Source organism: Homalodisca vitripennis, chromosome 1, assembly GCF_021130785.1.
Source record: "Homalodisca vitripennis isolate AUS2020 chromosome 1, UT_GWSS_2.1, whole genome shotgun sequence".
NCBI lineage: Eukaryota > Metazoa > Arthropoda > Insecta > Hemiptera > Cicadellidae > Homalodisca > Homalodisca vitripennis.
Window position 1 is genome coordinate 237542904 of NC_060207.1, and position 18668 is coordinate 237561571.

At 31.3% G+C, this 18668-nt stretch overlaps 1 protein-coding gene across 1 annotated transcript; it reads right to left on the minus strand.

Annotated features, from left to right (window-relative positions):
* Positions 1-1047: 1047 nt before the first annotated feature.
* Positions 1048-18185, minus strand: LOC124353188 (DNA-directed RNA polymerases I and III subunit RPAC1-like). The gene is made up of 9 exons (XM_046803062.1): positions 17995-18185; positions 12492-12533; positions 12065-12178; positions 9770-9902; positions 8339-8458; positions 6979-7161; positions 6270-6392; positions 2374-2490; positions 1048-1186 (listed from the first exon to the last, which is right to left on the minus strand). The coding sequence occupies exons 1-9, from the start codon at positions 18034-18036 to the stop codon at positions 1068-1070; spliced, it is 993 nt and encodes a 330-aa protein (XP_046659018.1). The 5' UTR covers positions 18037-18185; the 3' UTR covers positions 1048-1067.
* Positions 18186-18668: the final 483 nt, after the last annotated feature.

The following is an 18668-nucleotide window of genomic DNA, read 5'->3' on the forward strand; positions in this document are numbered from 1 at the left end:
GCGGAGCAAGTACTTTTTTGCGATTCAATGTTTATTGAAATTAAACTTTATAATAATTATGCTTTGTTTCATCTTTGTAAAATTTTAATATAAAAATATTTTTACACTATTAAAAGTATGCATTGAGTTTTAAAAATTTTTTCATTAAACAGTTTTAATTTCCGACGTGATTAATTGGCATCTGCTGTATATACAGTGTTTTGAGGTCAATTCTGTACTGCCATTGTTGTAAAAAGTGCAGAGTTAATATAAGAAAGTTGGATTACTCATAGTTTTCTTTATATTCAATATTGGATGTTTTGGTTTCAATACTATTTTATAACAGTTATAAACTTTTTTTAAATCTTTACCAAGCATTTTCAAAACCTTAAGCGTTTAAAAAGTAAGAAAATACAAAGCTAATGTGTTAATTTCTAAAGAAAAATATTTAAAATATTGTTAAAAATCATGTGGTAGTACACAATTAAACACTCCGAGTTAGAGTTAAACAAATTTCATTCCTGTCGGACTTTGAATCTGTGGATTAATCTAAAAAGTTTGAAAAATACGAGTAGATCTATTGTTTATGCCAAAGTCCTGTGTTCCCTTTCCAAGGACTAAACAAAAATTAAATGTTGAATTTTTAAATTTGGAGTTGAAATTTCATTAAAATTCTGACATTGCACATTATTGGTCCCATTAATCTTTAATTATCACAGGCCAGCAATAGTGGACCTTTTTTATTATATACAATATCTCAAAAGGGTGTGTATTGTTATTACAAAATAAAGTTTCACTGCTCGGATTCAACATCAACTTATAACATTAGTTTGTGAATTTTAATAACTTTGAAAATTGTGAAGAATAACTTGATGTAATCAGTACAAATAAATTCCTTTTAAAGGCCATTTCCAGCTATGAAAATACACCAATGCTATTTATTACTATTTTTACATGTTAATTTATTTTTATTGTGAAAATAAAATTCACAGAAGACAAAAACAAATTGTTTTTTTAACCACAGTTCACTTACACTCTCCTAAGGTAAATCAGTAATTAATAGGCATATTACATTTCAGAACATAACTTTATTGATTATTTACATTGTTTATTTGCTGTAGAAAAGCTCTGCATTTGTTTTTCAACACTTTTACAGACTCTAGGAACAGCTCATCAGGCTTCAATGCTCCAACTGATTCTATTGTAACTGCAACAAAATACACACTGGTCAATTTCATTGTTTATGTGGAGTATTGACAGTAATGAGCATATTTTTACATTAATGTACTTATTAAAAATAATTCTATCAACTTAATAATTTTGGGTAATAAGCAGCATAAAATCTAAACAGATACAGTAGCAGTTACAAATATTTTAATATTACAGTGGTAACTTTTTTAAGTAATTTAAGTTGTGTTTTACATAACAATATCGTAATACTATATTTCTGTTACAAATAACACACATTTACTTATGAAACATCTTGGATTAAAAATCTACCTCTAACCACCCTAATAAAATGTAAATAAATAAAATCTTTGAAGAGTATGATATGGCCATTTTTACGCCTTGCACCCTGATTATAGGATTATTTTTCACACGTCCCATCTAGGGTTAATAATGTAGATATGTGAGCTCAATGTTCTCCAAAAGCTGTGCTCCAAAAGTGCACTCAAAGACAAAAGTTAACAATATTTTTACTGCATTCCTTACAAATGATTTTGGGAGGATATAAGTTCATTATAGTTATTTTCATTAACTACTTAATCCATAATCAATTTAACCCTTCGCATCCCACTAAATAAATCCATTAACTTTCCTATAACGCCAAGACAAGTACAATTTTTTTCTTTAAGTTCAAAGCTAATTTTTATTATAACTAAATAATAAAAGGTAAAAATAAAAAAAAAAGTTATAAAACAGTGCATTTTAATTAAAATTACCGTATTTATTGATAAAAATAAAAAGAACTATTTACGAATATGTTTATTTCAAATTAATTTTAATTTTATTTCCAAGTAGGTGGTCGGAGTTACACAAAGGGCCCTCCCCTCCCCCTGCTACAGTGAAAGTAGTTTATAAATACTTCCTTGAGAACCGTAATAAGCACGGAGCATGCAACGGGCATTATGAAGGTTTTTGTAGACTAAAAAACTCTCCAAGAGACAAATCTATAGTATCGGTTATAACTGTATTTGGCGTTTAGGTCAAAGTCTACCATTCTAATATACCCTTCCACGGCGTGGGAAGGGTTTAACAATTTATACAAAAAACTTGTATAACGTTTAAAAGACACAATCAAGTACCTTTGTGTACAGAACAATAATAGAGCACTATCCTATCAACACAGAGAAATTGTTGAGCCCACTCGACTATATAAATTCTCATACTCACATATAAAGTGGTCTTTAGCTCTCCCTAAAACAACTGTGTCCTTCAGGTCAGTGAACCTAAACACGTTCCTGCTGCATGTGTCATACCTCGCGTTGTCCACCTCAGCCACCTTCTTGCCTGTGAAAAATCAAAAATTGCATTATTATTTGAAACTGAATTTATTTTGTTCTTGTTAAAAAAATCCTCAGTTCAGTTATAACTTACAAAAATAAGTGTGGAAGAGTTGTATTGTTATTACTCATTGAACTCTTGTTTCATATTTCCTTGTCAAAACACACATTTTCTTCACATGAATTAGAAAATTACAAAACACACAGCGACCAATGGGTTATAATGTTCCAATATGTCTAGGCTGTACTCACTAACTCACGTTTATGACTCAAATGTGACACGTGCCGAGTTTTAGTTAACTCCTCCTTTCAACTAAGTAGCAGCTGACTTCTAAGATTGTGTCTGTATTGAGCAGTAACTTTACAAAGAGATCTTTATTATTTTAAACGAGTAAACTGTCTTTCTCTCAAACAAGGTGCAATAGAGAATTAAATTTTATGTACCCCACAATAAACATTCCAGTTGTATTTTTTTTTTCTCAAAGCTATTTTTAAATCTATTCTTTCCAAAATGAGATACAACTTAATCCATGTTTCCAATATGCATCCACCATCGTAAGAAAGACACAATAAGAGCAATGATCTGGATTAGTATACACTTTAACAGTTTTTATTCATTTACACTCAATTTCATATACTATGCTTGTGTACAAAACTGGAGATAGTATACTGTAATTATGAAGAAAACCATAATTATATTGAGTTATTTTTATGACAGTGTAGAGTTGGCATAGCCAGATATTTAGTAGTTAAAAAGCACTAGGATCTTGAGTTTGTTTGTGATTTGTATAAATTTTAATTTCTACACCTTCCTATTGAATTTACTTCTACTTTTCATTGTATCTGCGAGTTAGAAGGGTGATGGAGGATTGGAAGATGGTTATTGAGAACTTTTGGAACAAACGAATGGAATTTACAAAAACCATAATACACACAACTATTATAGGTTTCTTTTTATCTAAGCTTTTGAACCAAAACTACCACATACATTTCAATACAAGGTAGTAAAATTGAGTATCTTTGAAATCATTTCCAGGTTTTCCTTTACTAAACAGTGCTTGAAAAATATAAAATAAAAGCAATTTGAAAGTTTTAATAAATGCCCTAACTTACTCAATGTTGTTATACTTAAAAAGAAACTTACGTTTCTTATTGCTATTGAATAGTTCATTTTTTTCTTAATGTAAATATGCAATGAAAACAAAGTATTAATGTACAATGTAATTACAGTAATAAATTGAATTACCCCAAAACTTGTGTATGAAACACAAATAATTTATCAAAAGATACAAATATTGGGTCTAAAATCAACTGTCATGGGACTAAAACAGGCCAACCCATTATAATGGAGGGGGTGGAAAGTCCCGTCAACAATGTAGTCAGCAGATGCTGGCTGCCTTTGTATACCATATGCAACCTTTGTATACAATATGTAATATGTATACCATATGCAGCCTTTTAATACCATATGCAACCTTTATATAAAATATGCAACCTTTATATAAAATATGCAGCCTTTGTATACCATATCCAGCCTTTTTGTACCATATGCTGCCTTTGTATACCATATGCTGCCTTTGTATAACATATGCAGCCTCTGTATACCATATGCAGCCTTTGTATACAATAATACAATATACAGCCTTTGTATACCATATGCAGCCTTTGTACACCATATGCAGCCTCTGTATACAATATGCAGCCTTTGTATACCATATGCTGCTTTTGTATAACATATGCAGCCTTTGTATACCCATATTTGTCTTCAGAATAAAGATAAAGCCTTCTTTAAAGTCATAATCGTGAAGGACTATACTAAAAGACATTGAATGTAATGTTTGTGCAACAGTTAACATTATTAAAGTGTACTATTGCATTAAACTAACTTCAAATATATTCCATGGGCCTACCATGTCAATGACGTAGAGGAGGTCAAGTGTGGAGTTTGTGGGGATTCAAGTCAATGACATTACAAAGGTTAAGGATTGCGGTCATTGTATAACTATGGTTCTAGTTGAGGTCACACAACTACACGTGTTGCTTAAATGTTTGGGGAACTTGGAATATCATGATGCTTTCAATGGACATAATGAAAACTGCTTCACATGTCTGTATGCATTTTGTTAGTTATAATACAAGGCATATTCATAAAGTAAATTTAATGCTGTTGTTCTCAAGGAAGGGTTTTTTTCAACATGTTGGCTACACTGCCGTTAACAATGCTTTCGTCAATGTTACAATGTGACAATGCTTTTCGTAAAAAATGTCAATCCAATCTCCTGCAAAGTGTGATGTGTGTGTTAGACATTTTTAACACCGGTGCTGTATCGTTTAAGAGACAGATTAACCAACTGCTCTCCATGGAAGATTAAGAAAGGAAGGTTCCATGTAAAATATGCATTGTTTTTTTATGTTCGTATAGTAGTTATTTGTTATTACTATTAATTTATTATTATTTTTAGATTTCTTTATTGCTTGTAATCACTTTATTTAACGCTTCTTACTGTTAATACTTATTTTATTTCTATCTTTTTTAATACAGTATATTAACTAATTTGTCCTTAATCGCGGTTTAAAATTTATTGATTCATATCTATTTCTGCTTGCTTGCACTGCTCATTAGTACCAAATTGTTCATTTGTTATTTATTTATGTTTCATTGTTCATAAATTATTTATCATTGTTATTTATTATAATGTTTAAAAGTTGTGTGTTTTTTTCTCTTTCGTTTGTTGATATTCTAGGTTTTGTTTTATTTCTTCATAGTTGATCATTGTTAGCTCTTTCATATTTTATTGCCTTGTTGTCTGTTAGTCATCATGTTATTTTTTCATAGTTTATTATTGTTACCTCTATTGTTTGCTAATTCATTTGGTCTTTTGCATCTTACATATATTAATTCATCTTAGGTTGTTTTGTATCTATTATCATACTTCAGTACTTTGTTAATATTACTGTTTTGTGTTGCAACTTATCTATATTAGCCATTGTAACTTTGTACTATATTTTGTTAAAATGGGTTGTCCGTAAATAAATAAATAAATAAATAAAGTGTGAAATACCGTTGTCATCCATTATCTCCTTTGGAGGAACAAAACTCCGGGTGTTGAGGTTTATAATAAGGTAAATATTGCATCATTCCAAACAATAGAGCAGAGAAAATTATCTCCATGGAGTTGTAGCGTCTCAAAAACTTTTGCCCGGCATCCACTACCAATTGAACTCGTGTTGGTCTGTTAACGATTTTGGGACCCGCCTCGTGGGAATTTTCCTACAACCGAGGGTTTCTCGTATGATTTCATGTAGCATAGGAGATTTGCAGTAATATCACAGAAAAATCATTCTGCAATCGTTAGAGAGGTCTTTTCAATTTTTGCAGAATTTGATCACAATTGAAGATCTTCCTCTCCTCTGATCATCATGCACCGACATATGACCGTTTGTAAACTCGCGACACCATTTGAACACACTCATACAATTCATAGCTATTTTTACCACCATATGCTGTTTTTACCTCATTATAAACCTCAACCAGAGTTTTTCCCTTTCAAACGAGGTAAGGGATGACAAGGCGTATTTCGCACTTGGCGAGAGATTGGATTGACATTTTTTACGAAATGTATTGTCGCACAACAGTTCTCAACATACTGACCTTGGACCGGTTTCGTTGCGGAGGTAGTGTAGCCAACATTCCAAACAAACAAAAATTCCGGCCGTGACAGTCTCAGTACACTTACTTTTTTGGATATGCCTTGTATACATTACATATATTGAACAAACACTAACCTTGATCGTTTTCTACAAGCTTAATAACACCAGGAGAGAAGCAGGACTGCAGTCTGACTGCCAGGTCACCCTCCACCTCCCTGGTTAGATGGATGGTGGGCAATAGTCTATAGGAGGCAGTGGCTGTAACAGAAACACGTTCATGGTACAATATATAAAGAAAATAAAGACAAAGTGGTATGGATAAATCATACTGTGCAATGTTATCAATACAGTCAAGAATCGTACAAGGTGTTTTTGTAATTTACTCTTATTACAAAGGTTGTTCAGTATTTTTTTAAATCAGTAACACCGTGATTTCAGTTAACACAGGGTGTTACTGATTTTTTGTTTCACTTAACGATGGCAAATGACAGGAAATATCCTGTTTCTTTCACAATCCTTCCATCGTCAAAAATAACACTAACAAAAAAAAGAATTGTTCAGTATGTTCAGTGGGTAGAGTGCCAAAGAAACTTATTATAAAATTATTCAAAATATATGAAACTCCCATTATGTTAATGCCTATTTTTCAAAAAATATTCTTTAAAACAGCCCTTTTTTGGTGCCCAAAGTAAAAAAATAGTTTTACTGGTTTTAAAAATTACTCTTGAATGTGTCTAATAAAAAACAGATTTGACTTTTTCTACTATCAGGTGAAAATAACTAAAACATGTCTCGTAAGTTTTTAATTATTAAACATTTTCACCAAATTCAAGTCTAAACTCACCGACAGGAGAGAACTTGGCATGATCCTTGGCAATGCCCTTCACTGCTAACAGCTGTACGTTGAGTTCCTGGCCAGGTCTCATCTTGGCGATGAGGATGTCATCGTGTATCGGCCCCACATCTGTACTCTTGTACAGGTCACTCTGGCTGCCGATGGGCAACCACTTTATATGTTTACTGTACACTGAAACAGACAAGGCGTTTGAAAATAATCAACAAACTCTGTCCAATTTAACAGAGACTATATTTTAACTCACAATTTGAAATACGACAAAGTTAGCCAACTAAACAAGTTAGCCAAACTAAAAAAATCTTTTCAACTCTCTTTTAAATGAAATACCTTCTCTAACCGATTTAGTTTAAATTGTTTTATAATACACTCATCCAAGCTTAACACATAAAATTATTTATGGCTTCCAGTGATAATAATGCACATTCACATTGATCTACATAACAGTAAGATTTAATTATTAATTTTTAAAATGTATTTCAAATAATTATTCAATTAAATTAAATTGGAGATTGTTAGTAAACATAACAACAATAAACAGCACCATTTTATTGCAACTCAACTAAGTGAATTAACAGATTATATATATATATATATAGAATGAGTAAAAAGTCGGGACTTCCCGCCCTCTATTTTATTTTAAAGTTTATATAAGGAGATATTCTTTAGGTAGTGGTGCAATGTGGAAAGAAAATTCCATTTGGTGATTTTGAAAATTTTTTGTGTTCCCCAAAAATGCAGGATTTCACTGCTACACTTGTCCCACTACCAAATAGTAGGAGGACTTTAGTTTGAACATTTGATTTGACTTGGCAACGTGGTGAGTTATTAAAAATATTGTTTTGGTAATTCTAGCTCTATTACTTCGGATGGGAAAGATATAGCAGTCTCTAGTAAAGGTAAGTAGCCTGCCCTTACTATTCTATCTAAATTTGTCAGTTACTATTTACTTATTAGTAATTAATAATATTTAGTTACTATTTATACAGTTATCCATATCGAATTCAGAATCGAGACCATATATTGCTATTGGAATCAAAATTGAATTTTTGGGTATCACCCATATTCTTTCTTACAAGCCAGTGATTTTTCTACCGTACTATATTCTTATTTCTTGCTAGTACAAGAATTGGATTTGATTTCACAATCCAAACCACAATTTTGGTATTAACTTAAATTTTTCTAGAATCAGCCCATATGCTGATACTTATATCTGCCCATGGGGAACAATGTCAAAGTTTTATCAATAAATTACTGATATAAAAAAATATACATTAAACTGCATTTAAATTCCACAACATTACTGCTATATGTATTTATGTTGCAAATGTACTTAATTACTCCTAATTACCATTGTGATTAAGATAAAGATCATCAGCCCTATTGGATTCTTTTCCGGCAGCTGCGTTTCTTGAGCATTTTATTTTCAGTTCGAATTTTAAAGTATCCTGATCAGTAGGTTCGGCATCGGCTGAAATCAAGTTAAATATTTTAATGTTAAAATTAGATCAAATGCAAAGTTTACCACATATCTTACACAAAATTCCATAGTCTCAAAATATTTTATAATAGGTAAGTTTATAAATGAGGTGTTATTTTGGTACGAAGAATATACTAAATACTAAACGCTGTATAAGCTCAGCATTGCTGATCTGTAACTCGTCAGATGAAGCAAACATAACATACTGCGAGAAGAATTTGTTCAAACGTAAACTTATTGAAACTAAAAGTAGCAGATAGAAATGTGAAACAATTTAAAACAATAACATTAATGACAAACATAGCAATTATATGGCTGACGATAAATGGTTCAGAACATTAACAAAAAACCACCATGGCCGTCTAAGATTTGTTAAAACTATATTCACCTCTTTGGTTGGGGGAATCGGTCTTTAAAGTTAGCTAGTCAAAAGAATAGTGCAACTCTTAAAAAATTAAAACAAACGTTAACAAAATCGTAGAAAATAACAAATTGGTATGTTTTGCAGATTCAAAGATTGTGCACAAATAAAGTAGGATTAAGTGTTTTTGTAAACTATGAAAGGTGAGTAGTTCTACTACTAAAGTAAACTATTTTTGAGAAATAATAAAAAATGTGTTTCAATTTTGCTACTAATAAAGAGGATGTATTGATTGTCAGTATTTTAACCCTTCCGACGCTGTAGACGGATGTATTATAATGGTATACTTTGATCAAAACATCAAATACAGTTATATCCGATATTATAGATGATATTAGAGATATAATTAGATATTATATTAGAGATATTATGTCTCTTGGAGTTTTTTTTTTTTTTTTTTAGCTCACAAAAGGCCTTCGAAATGCCCGGTGTATGCTGACAAGGAAGTATTTAGAATTTATTATTATTGTTCATCGTGTGGTAGTGTTGTGATTAGTTTGAAATATTTATCTTGTTTTATAGTAAAATGTTATAAAACTTTTTATCAGTTTAACTACATTATACAATAAAATTGAAATTTTTTTAAATATACTGTTTTGTAAATAGTTATTTAAAATTTGTATCAATAAATACGCTAGTTGTACGTAAAATGCCCTGTTTTATACTTATTTTCTTTTGCTTTTTACAAAATATAGCTATAAAAAAATTAGCTTTGAACTTAAAGAAACCAAATTTTTTTTCTTGGCGTTATAGGAAATGTTATGGATTTATTAGTGGCGTGCAAAGGGTTAAATTAAATGTTATTAAGGTTTTAAAAACGTGAGTCTTGAAATGTAACTTTACCCCTGGTTCACTATAAGAGTATTGAATTTTCTATTCACCTTCAGGCTTATACTCAAAGAGGCGGGAGTCAGCTCTGAGAGGGATCAGCCCCAACCTGTGAGCCAAGACCTCATCTTGTAGCAGACTTGTGTTGTTGTAGACCAGCACCTTCTCAATAGCCATGCTGGGAACCTGGACAGCGTAAAAGATTGACATTATGGAATATTATTGATGTTTTTAATATTTCTCCAGAGTGATAAATTATTAACAAAAATAAGTGATACGTTAAAACATGTAATGGGTCAACTGCAGTCTATGACATTAAAATATTAAAATTAATTAATTAAAAAAATTAATTAAAATCATATTAAAATTTCAATGTCAAAAGCACATAAAAGGGTATTTACATTTGAAGCTTTCCAAATTATTTTAACACAACAGTAAATTATGCAAAGATCGGTTTGTTGGTAAACAATGATCCAGATAAACAGTACAAACACAGTGGATTACAGATTGTAAGGAAATTTATTTGAATTTTGAGTTTAGCTCCACTTCAACTTCCTTTTATTGCAGCGTCTGGTATCTGACACTGTCTCAGACTTGACTCCTGGAATACAGAGTCATGTTCGTCTGAAGAGATTCAAAGTCAACGATGAAGAAGCTCAAAACAAAACAAATTTACATTGTCAGAAACATCCATAAATAGGTGAAGTGATCTCATTATCCCATCAGGTACACAATTGGATCTCTTCAGACGAACATGACTCCAGATTCTAGGAGTCAAGTCTGAGACAGTGTCAGACACCAGACGCTGCAATAAAAGGAAGGTGAACTGGAGCTAAACTCAAAATTCAATTGAATCAACCCTTCCTACCATAGCTAAATTATGTGTAGAAATTTATTTGCTACAAATATAGAAGTAAAGCAGAGCCAATTTATTATCTTGTTTACTGATTCGTAAAAAAACTCTGTCAGTCTCTTTTGTTTAACTTTGCTACTGGGAGAAAAGTTGGATCATAGTGATGTTTCAATACCTTCATTTTCACTGAAGTGTCCAAATATCGCTAAAAATAAACCAACAAGGTCATAAAATTGTCCAATTCTTCATAATCAGAATCGTTTTCACTGCCCTCTGTTACCGTTGGAGAACAAGCTGCTGAAACTGTTTCTGCGTCGATCATGGTGATTCTATTGTTGGTGTGAAACGAATGATTTACAACTTCTAAGTTCTAAACTAAGCTGCCATACCATACTGTGCACCTGTGAATAAATGACGACAGGTCGAGACAGGAACAACAGACATCTGTTCGACCCAGGCTGATTAGCCGTCTTGGCCGCGGTGATATTAAGCTATTATTATAATTTGAGCTCATTTCAAATTTCATGATATTCACTTGGGAAAATATACTGAAATAAGAAACTTAGCAAGACGAAATTTATTTAGTTTTTGGAAATTGGAAAGGCAATAACTGCCAGTAGTAAATAATATAGTAGTAAAATATTATGTAGAAGACAATCATGTGAAACTTTTATTGTAACCCAGTAGTTTATACTGACTTAGAAATTAATGTGTTTCTTCTGATGCTAGGATTGAGTTGTGTGATAAAGCAACAGAATGACTTAAACATTTTAAGCTCAAAACCTTGATAAAACTCAAAATGTAAGAAACAAAACAGCTTGACAACATTTTTTACACTCTATTCTTTTATGTGATTGCTACAAAAACAAAATTATTATGCTAATCAATATCATTTTAATTCTACAATAGGTAGTATATTACCAGTAAATTCTTTTCTTTTGTGTGTCTATGTCTGTTTATGGTTATTATTTGTTTATGGTTTTTATTCTTTCAACTGTGGGAAATTCAATATCCAGTTATTTTTGGAGAAAGTTTACACAGCAATATCTATATTTTACAAATTTGTCATTAATTTTTTAATGTAAATGATTTTGTGTTGTGCCTAATGATTTGAAGTGAATTACAACACATATTCCAATAACTAATTTAATTTTGCAAGGCCTTTCGGAATCAAGGTTTTCATTGTTAGGCAACTTCACAAATAAATAAATATTTACATTTTTTTAAACAATAAGTACAAAAATCACTATGGTAAAGGATTACATCTTCAAAACAAGAAATAAGAAGATATTAATGAAAAAATATCTATAGTTCGGTTTAAATCGTCTTCAGGAAATAAAACAAAATATTGATAAATAGAGCTATAAGAACTTTATAAATATTAACACAGAAAACAATATAATGTATTTTAGTATTTCTTTTTTTGGTTTTCTCTGTTCTCTTACTGTTTTCTCTTTGTTAAAGAGACTAAATTACTTTTACGATTACTACTTACTTCAGATAACAGGATCCTCCTGAATGCGTTGGCCAAAGATGTATGAACACCAATTAAGTCAAACTCTATTTCTTCTGCATTGTACCGAACAACATTTATTTGCAAATCTGTTGGCTGAAACATCCATTTACACACAATTATAGGAATTTTATTAACTACCAGGTAATTAATGGATAAAAAATATTCATAGGACTCTGCCCGTAATATAAATGTTTATTTTATTATCTACTGTACTTTGTTCATTTAACTGTTTTTCCTCTCATTAATATAAAAATGTTATATGAACCAATATAAAGTTATGTGACACAATTATGTCAATTAATAATAAAAACAACTTATACAGTTAAATTATTGATAATCTCTTCTTTAAAAATATCAATACACACTAAAACTGTTGAATTATACTTCTTATACAATAACGTCTTACCTTTCTGTAAAAGTCCTTGGGATCTGGACATCTTGGTAATTCCTGGAACATTTATGACATACATTATTCAAGATGTGTATCTTTTGTTGTACACAGAATTGCTACAGCAAAAATGTTGAAATAGTATCTTTTATGGAACAAAAACATACAAACATTTTTGTTCCTATATCCTTTTTACAATTTATTATTCGAGTTTTGAGTTTATTACCATAGGTATGCATAAAAGTGATAAAACATGTTTTGATGGTTTACATAGTAAAATTCTGCAGTAAAAAAACTAAAAGCTCTCATAAATTTGTGCACATCAGATTCCTAATATTGTTTCTTTTCTAAGTATTAACCCTGGAACTGGCCATCATTTTTCCCAAAATGGCAGGCACTTTTTGGTGATTTTTGTAAGGGTTTTTGTATTTTAATCACTGCTCATCTATTTTTTTAAGATACAAACATTTTAAAAACATCAATGTCTTTAGAAATAAATGCAGTTTCTCAAAAAAATATTGAAGTTTGAATCATTGAATATATTTTTATTTTTTTACAGATTAACGTAAAAATATTAGTAAAGAATAAATTTTTCTTAAAATGTATAGCACCCTCTCAGGTAATATGAAAGTTTTTAGAATAATTCTAAAATATACAAAAGTTTTCTTATATATCTCAATTACAAATTACAAAAAAATATTTAGGTCAAAGAAGTTTATTGGTACTTTTGGATAATATATCTATAAAAATTACAAAATCTGAAAAAAGTTTGTATAGCACTATTATGTATACCATTGTGACATTTTGGAATCTATTGGATGAACAAATATTTTTTTCTAAGAGATAAATATATGTAGAAGAGAAAAATATGATATTTATAGAAGTTTACATTGTATAAGCTATTTTTATATGGCAACACATTTTTTTCTATTTTTACAAAAGTCAAAATTGTGAAATAAATGCCTAACTTTTTTAGCTAACAATTTTCTTTTCATCCAAATATTATTTATAAAGATAGAACGTTTATTGAAGTTTACAAAAATGTACAACAATGTATTTTTATCTCTATTATTTTTTTGTTAAAAAAATAAAACAAGGGATGGTCATAGAAATAAAACGCTAATACTTTCAGAAAAAGTAAAAAAAAAATTACTTTTATAATAAATACCTTTGTATAAATTTAAATAAAAATTTTATTTTAATTAAAATTAAATTGTCTACAAAATAATAAAACACTGAACCTACGTGAACATAGGCTTATTTTCAGTTTCACAAAAATCCAACCTATTCGCTAAAACTTAACCTAACCTCTACATTTTTCACTTCACTAATTAAAAACAAAAACAATAAACAAACTTTTATTTATACACACTAAATAACGAGAAGTCTAAAAATATCCAAATAAATAGCAAGCAATACACTAATACCGGCAATGACGTAATAACAACAAAGAAATCAACACGGCAACCATGCGATGCGTTGTTCTTCTCTACTGGCTGAGTCGGTGATTGCGCAACAGAACAAAAATAAAATACTAGTTCATAGTCTTCGTTGTCTATTATACTGTTGCTTAGAGCAATTCTTCTTCTTTGTTTTGATATGATTTTTACTATTTCCAGACAACGATAAAGTAACAAAAATAACAAAATTTAATGAAGCTATTTTCGACGCATTAGGCATTTTGAGATTTTACAAAACACGAGCTTTTCAAACGCTTATTTTATAAACATTTATTTTCCTACTGGCTATTGAAAAGATGTTTCTGAAAGCCAAGAATACAATGTTTTCGATGACGACACTTACGATCGTGTAGAACGTAAACTCACGACAGGGAATTTTTACAAACATACGGTAATTTTAGCGTGTTCGGAAATTACGCAAACAAATGGCGATCGGAAATGCGAACATCCAAGTTTAGAATTTTATAATGAGAGATTTAACTTAACTATAGAGCGTTTTATGATATAATATGAAACCTTTAATCTTTATCTTTATATTTACGTATGTTTTTACTTCAAACAAAGTAAAAATAGACTTGCTGTGAGAGATCATATTACGACATAGTTAATGCGTCGAAAATAGCTTAGTGCCATTTTGAAACTGTAGTTAATGCGTCGATAATCGCTTAAAGCCAGTTGTAGGGTTTAAAAACTGATTACTGCTTTTAAGGCAATATAATCATAAAATTGTCTTTGTAAGGATATAGTTTATTATTACAAATTGTATTATAGGTTATTTTATACTAAATGGGCTTCTGACTCATAACATCCCATACTTCTATGTTAGAATTGTGAAAGAAACAGGATTTTTCTGGACATTTTCTACTAGTCTAAATATTATATCGTGTAACGAGTTAGTTAAATTTTTGTATATTATGTGTAAGTAGACCCGATGTAGATTTAGTCTCAGTTTACTTGCAACTTCATACCAGCATGATGCCAGTACTTTTTATTGTTTATTTTTTTATTTTTCACTTCTAACGGCAAATCCATTATACAATTTCAATATCTTAATCTAAATAACTTAAACATACAAATAATAAATATACAAACTTACCAGGCTACAATTTACAATAAAAAAATAAATACATTGATATTAATATACATTGATCTGACACTCTATGCGTAAAAATGATTGCTGCTTCAATAGACAACTCCGGTTCTGACAAAATGCTCAAGCATATAATCAACTGGTCATAATAGACCAATAATATATTCAATAACATATAAGTTTTGTCTCAACCAATCAGTTACTATACAATTTATTTAACAGCAAATGAATATAGTGAAACAATAAGAATAATAATATAACAATATATAAATAAATAACATAATAAACAATAACTATAATATATATAATATAACATAACAATAATTACATATTAGCGTAAACATTAGATAAAACAACAACTTAAATATTAACATTAACCCCAATAAATAATCCTAAAATAATATAACAATAGTAAGGTAACAGGTCACAGATTCACGGGTGAGAGTGTGTGTGTGTGTGTGTGTGTGTGTGTGTGTGTGTGTGTTTTAACTTCTGTTAGGTCAAAGAGGCATGTTTTCATTACATAGAACATTATTGAGGTCCTTTCTGAATGAACCTCTGGTCACCATAAAAAAGTCCAAGTGCGGAGCGATTTTATTTCCTAGGATTTGGACTCTGTTCATCGTGCTGTGGCATTCGTAATTACTGCTCAGACTTCTTCTCTCGAATAAATCCCTAGACCTAGTTCCAGGGAAGCAGCGTAATCCTACGTGGCCAAGGATGGCTGGACAATCTACCAGTCCTGTAATGACCCCGTATAGGAACAGTGCATCCTGAGAGTTCCTCCTGCACTGAAGGGAGTGAAGACCCATCAGCCCTTTTATTTCGTTAAGGGGGACAAGCCTAAAGGGGAATCCCAATCGACACCCAACAAGCCGCAGGAATCTGTTTTGGACGTTCTCCATCTGCTTCACAAGGCCCACTTGGTTGGGTGTCCACACCACGCTACAGTACTCAAGGATGGATCTGACGTTGGCACAATACAACACCTTCAAAGTCCGCAAGTCAGTCATAAATCTGGAGGTTCGACTCAACAGCCCCAGCGATCTTGAAGCCCTCAAACAAATGCTATTAACATGGTGTGTTGATCTTAAATCTTAAGATCCTTGACATCAGCACGACGAACCAATACTTTCCCCCCGAAGGAATAGTCATGGTTAATCGGGTTCTTTATTTTGTAATTAGTAACGACTGAACATTTGTCGATGTTAATCTTCATGCTGTTTTGCTGACACCATTTCTCGACACCGTCAGATCTCTCTGGAGATCCGCGCAATCACTCTGGGCTCTGATGTGATAGAAGATCTTGACATCGTCGGCAAACAGAAGGTGTTTTATCTTCATCTTTTTGCCAATGTCGTTAATGAACAATACAAAAAGCAAAGGTCCTAGGTGTGACCCCTGAGGCACTCCTGATGTTGCAATAAACTCACGAGAAAGTGAACCGAGATACTTGACCATCAGCCTCCGACCACACAGGTAGCTGGCGAACCATCTCAACAAGGGGCCAATTACTCCATAGGCTTCCAATTTGGCAATCAGATGCTTATGGCTCACCCTGTCAGATGCTTAAGGCCTTGGAGAAATCGACATAGACAACATCCAGCTGACTTCTATCCGCAAAAGCTCCAACGATTTCCTCTTGGATAATCACAAGGTTACTAACCGTCGATCTTCCCGAAGTGAATCCATGCTGTTCAGGGCACAATACGTTTTTGAATAGTGGATTGATCCTTGCTAATATAAGTTTCCCAAATAGTTTTGCTAGCGCTGGTTGGATAACAATGGGTCGATAGTTGGCAACGTTCTCATGGTGTCCTGATTTGTGGATTGGAACCACATAGCCAACCTTCAACACGTAAGGGAAGGTACCAGTACTTATTGATTTGTTGAACATGGCGGTAAGAGGTCCACATAGCAGAACTCTGCAATATTTCAAAAGTTACTGAGATTGGATTGGCTGGTAACACGTTACCACGGTAACGGAAACGTAATATCTCAACATGTTATTTTGTAATAGGTTACTGACAAATACCATACGCATACACATTGTTAGTTGAATTACGTTATAGACTTTTAAGCTTGTATTACAGTAAAGCTATGTTATTATATGTAGGCTAAAAGAAATATACACATTTTTATATTATAGAAAATAATACAACTTTATTTATAAGTTTGAACAGCGTAGCACTTACAATTACTATATACAGTAAACTTGTCTGACAGCATTTAAATCATTCTAATCAATACTTGATTCAATTGTATCAATGATTCAGGTGTTGGGCGCTTATTATACTGCACCCGCTTGCTGACCAAAACTGATTACATTATTTATTTGCACTTTACCCTCGTATTTACAATAGATTAAAAACTAAAAAACTTTTATTATAACAAAAACAACAATAAACGTTTGTTTACATTAGTAGAGAATTCATTCAACTGGAACTTTTATTGCTCGTCAAAAACCTAGTAAATGTAGCCTACTTGGAAAGAATGGCTGTAATATTGTTTCAAAAAGTTCAAACAAATCCCGAGATGTACCAGCACAATGCAGAGCCAGTAGAAACTCCAAACTTATCTCATATACTTTAATCTCATACTGTTTCTCGTCAGTGAAATGAGATTTAATATGCCATCCGGGCAGTTCCCATGATTCCTCTGCTAGCAGAACTGCAGCACAACGGGCAGTGTCCGAGTTTCGGGGGTTACATTCAATATTTTAATTTTCAACATATGGTACAGTTCAAATAATTTTGTCAGAAGTGAATGTGTAAAAAGTACTGCAAAGGGCAAAAGGTAGTCTTGCAAAATTTGGCATCATTGCCATAGATCAAATTTTAACCTGTTCTAATATCACTGACAATGGCATGATTATTCGAAATAATCTAATATGATTGCTACAAATAATTTTGTCAGACAACTAATTTAGGAATCATTCCTGATTAATTTATTACTAGTCTAATAAAATTACCTTTGAGATGTTATGTTCTCTGAGAATGTATTGAGAATCCATGTTTCCGTTCTATACTTGTAACCTTCAAATTGTTATTTAACCGTATAATTGATACGTATATACTTTTTATACTATTTAAACTGTATTAATTGCGGTAACACCTCTATATAGTTAACCACAATTTGTATAGGTTATTAATAACAAAAACAAGACAAGAATAACTGGAACAAGCATGGCTGTTTTTTTTTTTTTTAATTCAAATTTACCAAACAGTCCAGTGGGCTATGATTTGTACATTAAGCCAGATATTGAATAGCAAATTATTTGATTTATAATCTACAAGTAAGTATCCGTGGTTTCCCACATATATACCTGTTGAATAACAAAGCCAAGATAGAAATATGTTTTAAATAGCACACCATACACTCGTGGGATAAGTGATAGTCACAGGAAGATATTCCAATCCCCTGATCCATTGTAGGAAAGTTGGAGTTTAACTTTAAAAAGTGGAGTTTTAAGATTATGAAGTCTTACAGTAAAACAGTGTTTATAAATACCTATGATATCGAATTAATCTGCAACATTACATGAAAAGCTACAACGATTTCTGTAATACTTCAACTATTTTAGGAATAATACAGTGGGGAGGAATATTGTATTCTAAGGCTGCAGTCTTCATAGTTAAAGTTCTT

What these genes read in the sequence shown, in the direction of transcription:
- LOC124353188 (XM_046803062.1), bottom strand. Translation starts at nt 18,036, where the DNA reads ATGGATTCTCAATACATTCTCAGAGAACATAACATCTCAAAG. An exon ending in TGCCAAGTTCTCTCCTGTCG is followed by an intron (nt 6,393 to 6,978) that starts GTGAGTTTAGAC and finishes TTTCTGTTACAG; the next exon opens with CCACTGCCTCCTATAGACTA. An exon ending in AGCTAAAGACCACTTTATAT is followed by an intron (nt 1,187 to 2,373) that starts GTGAGTATGAGA and finishes ATTTTGTTGCAG; the next exon opens with TTACAATAGAATCAGTTGGA.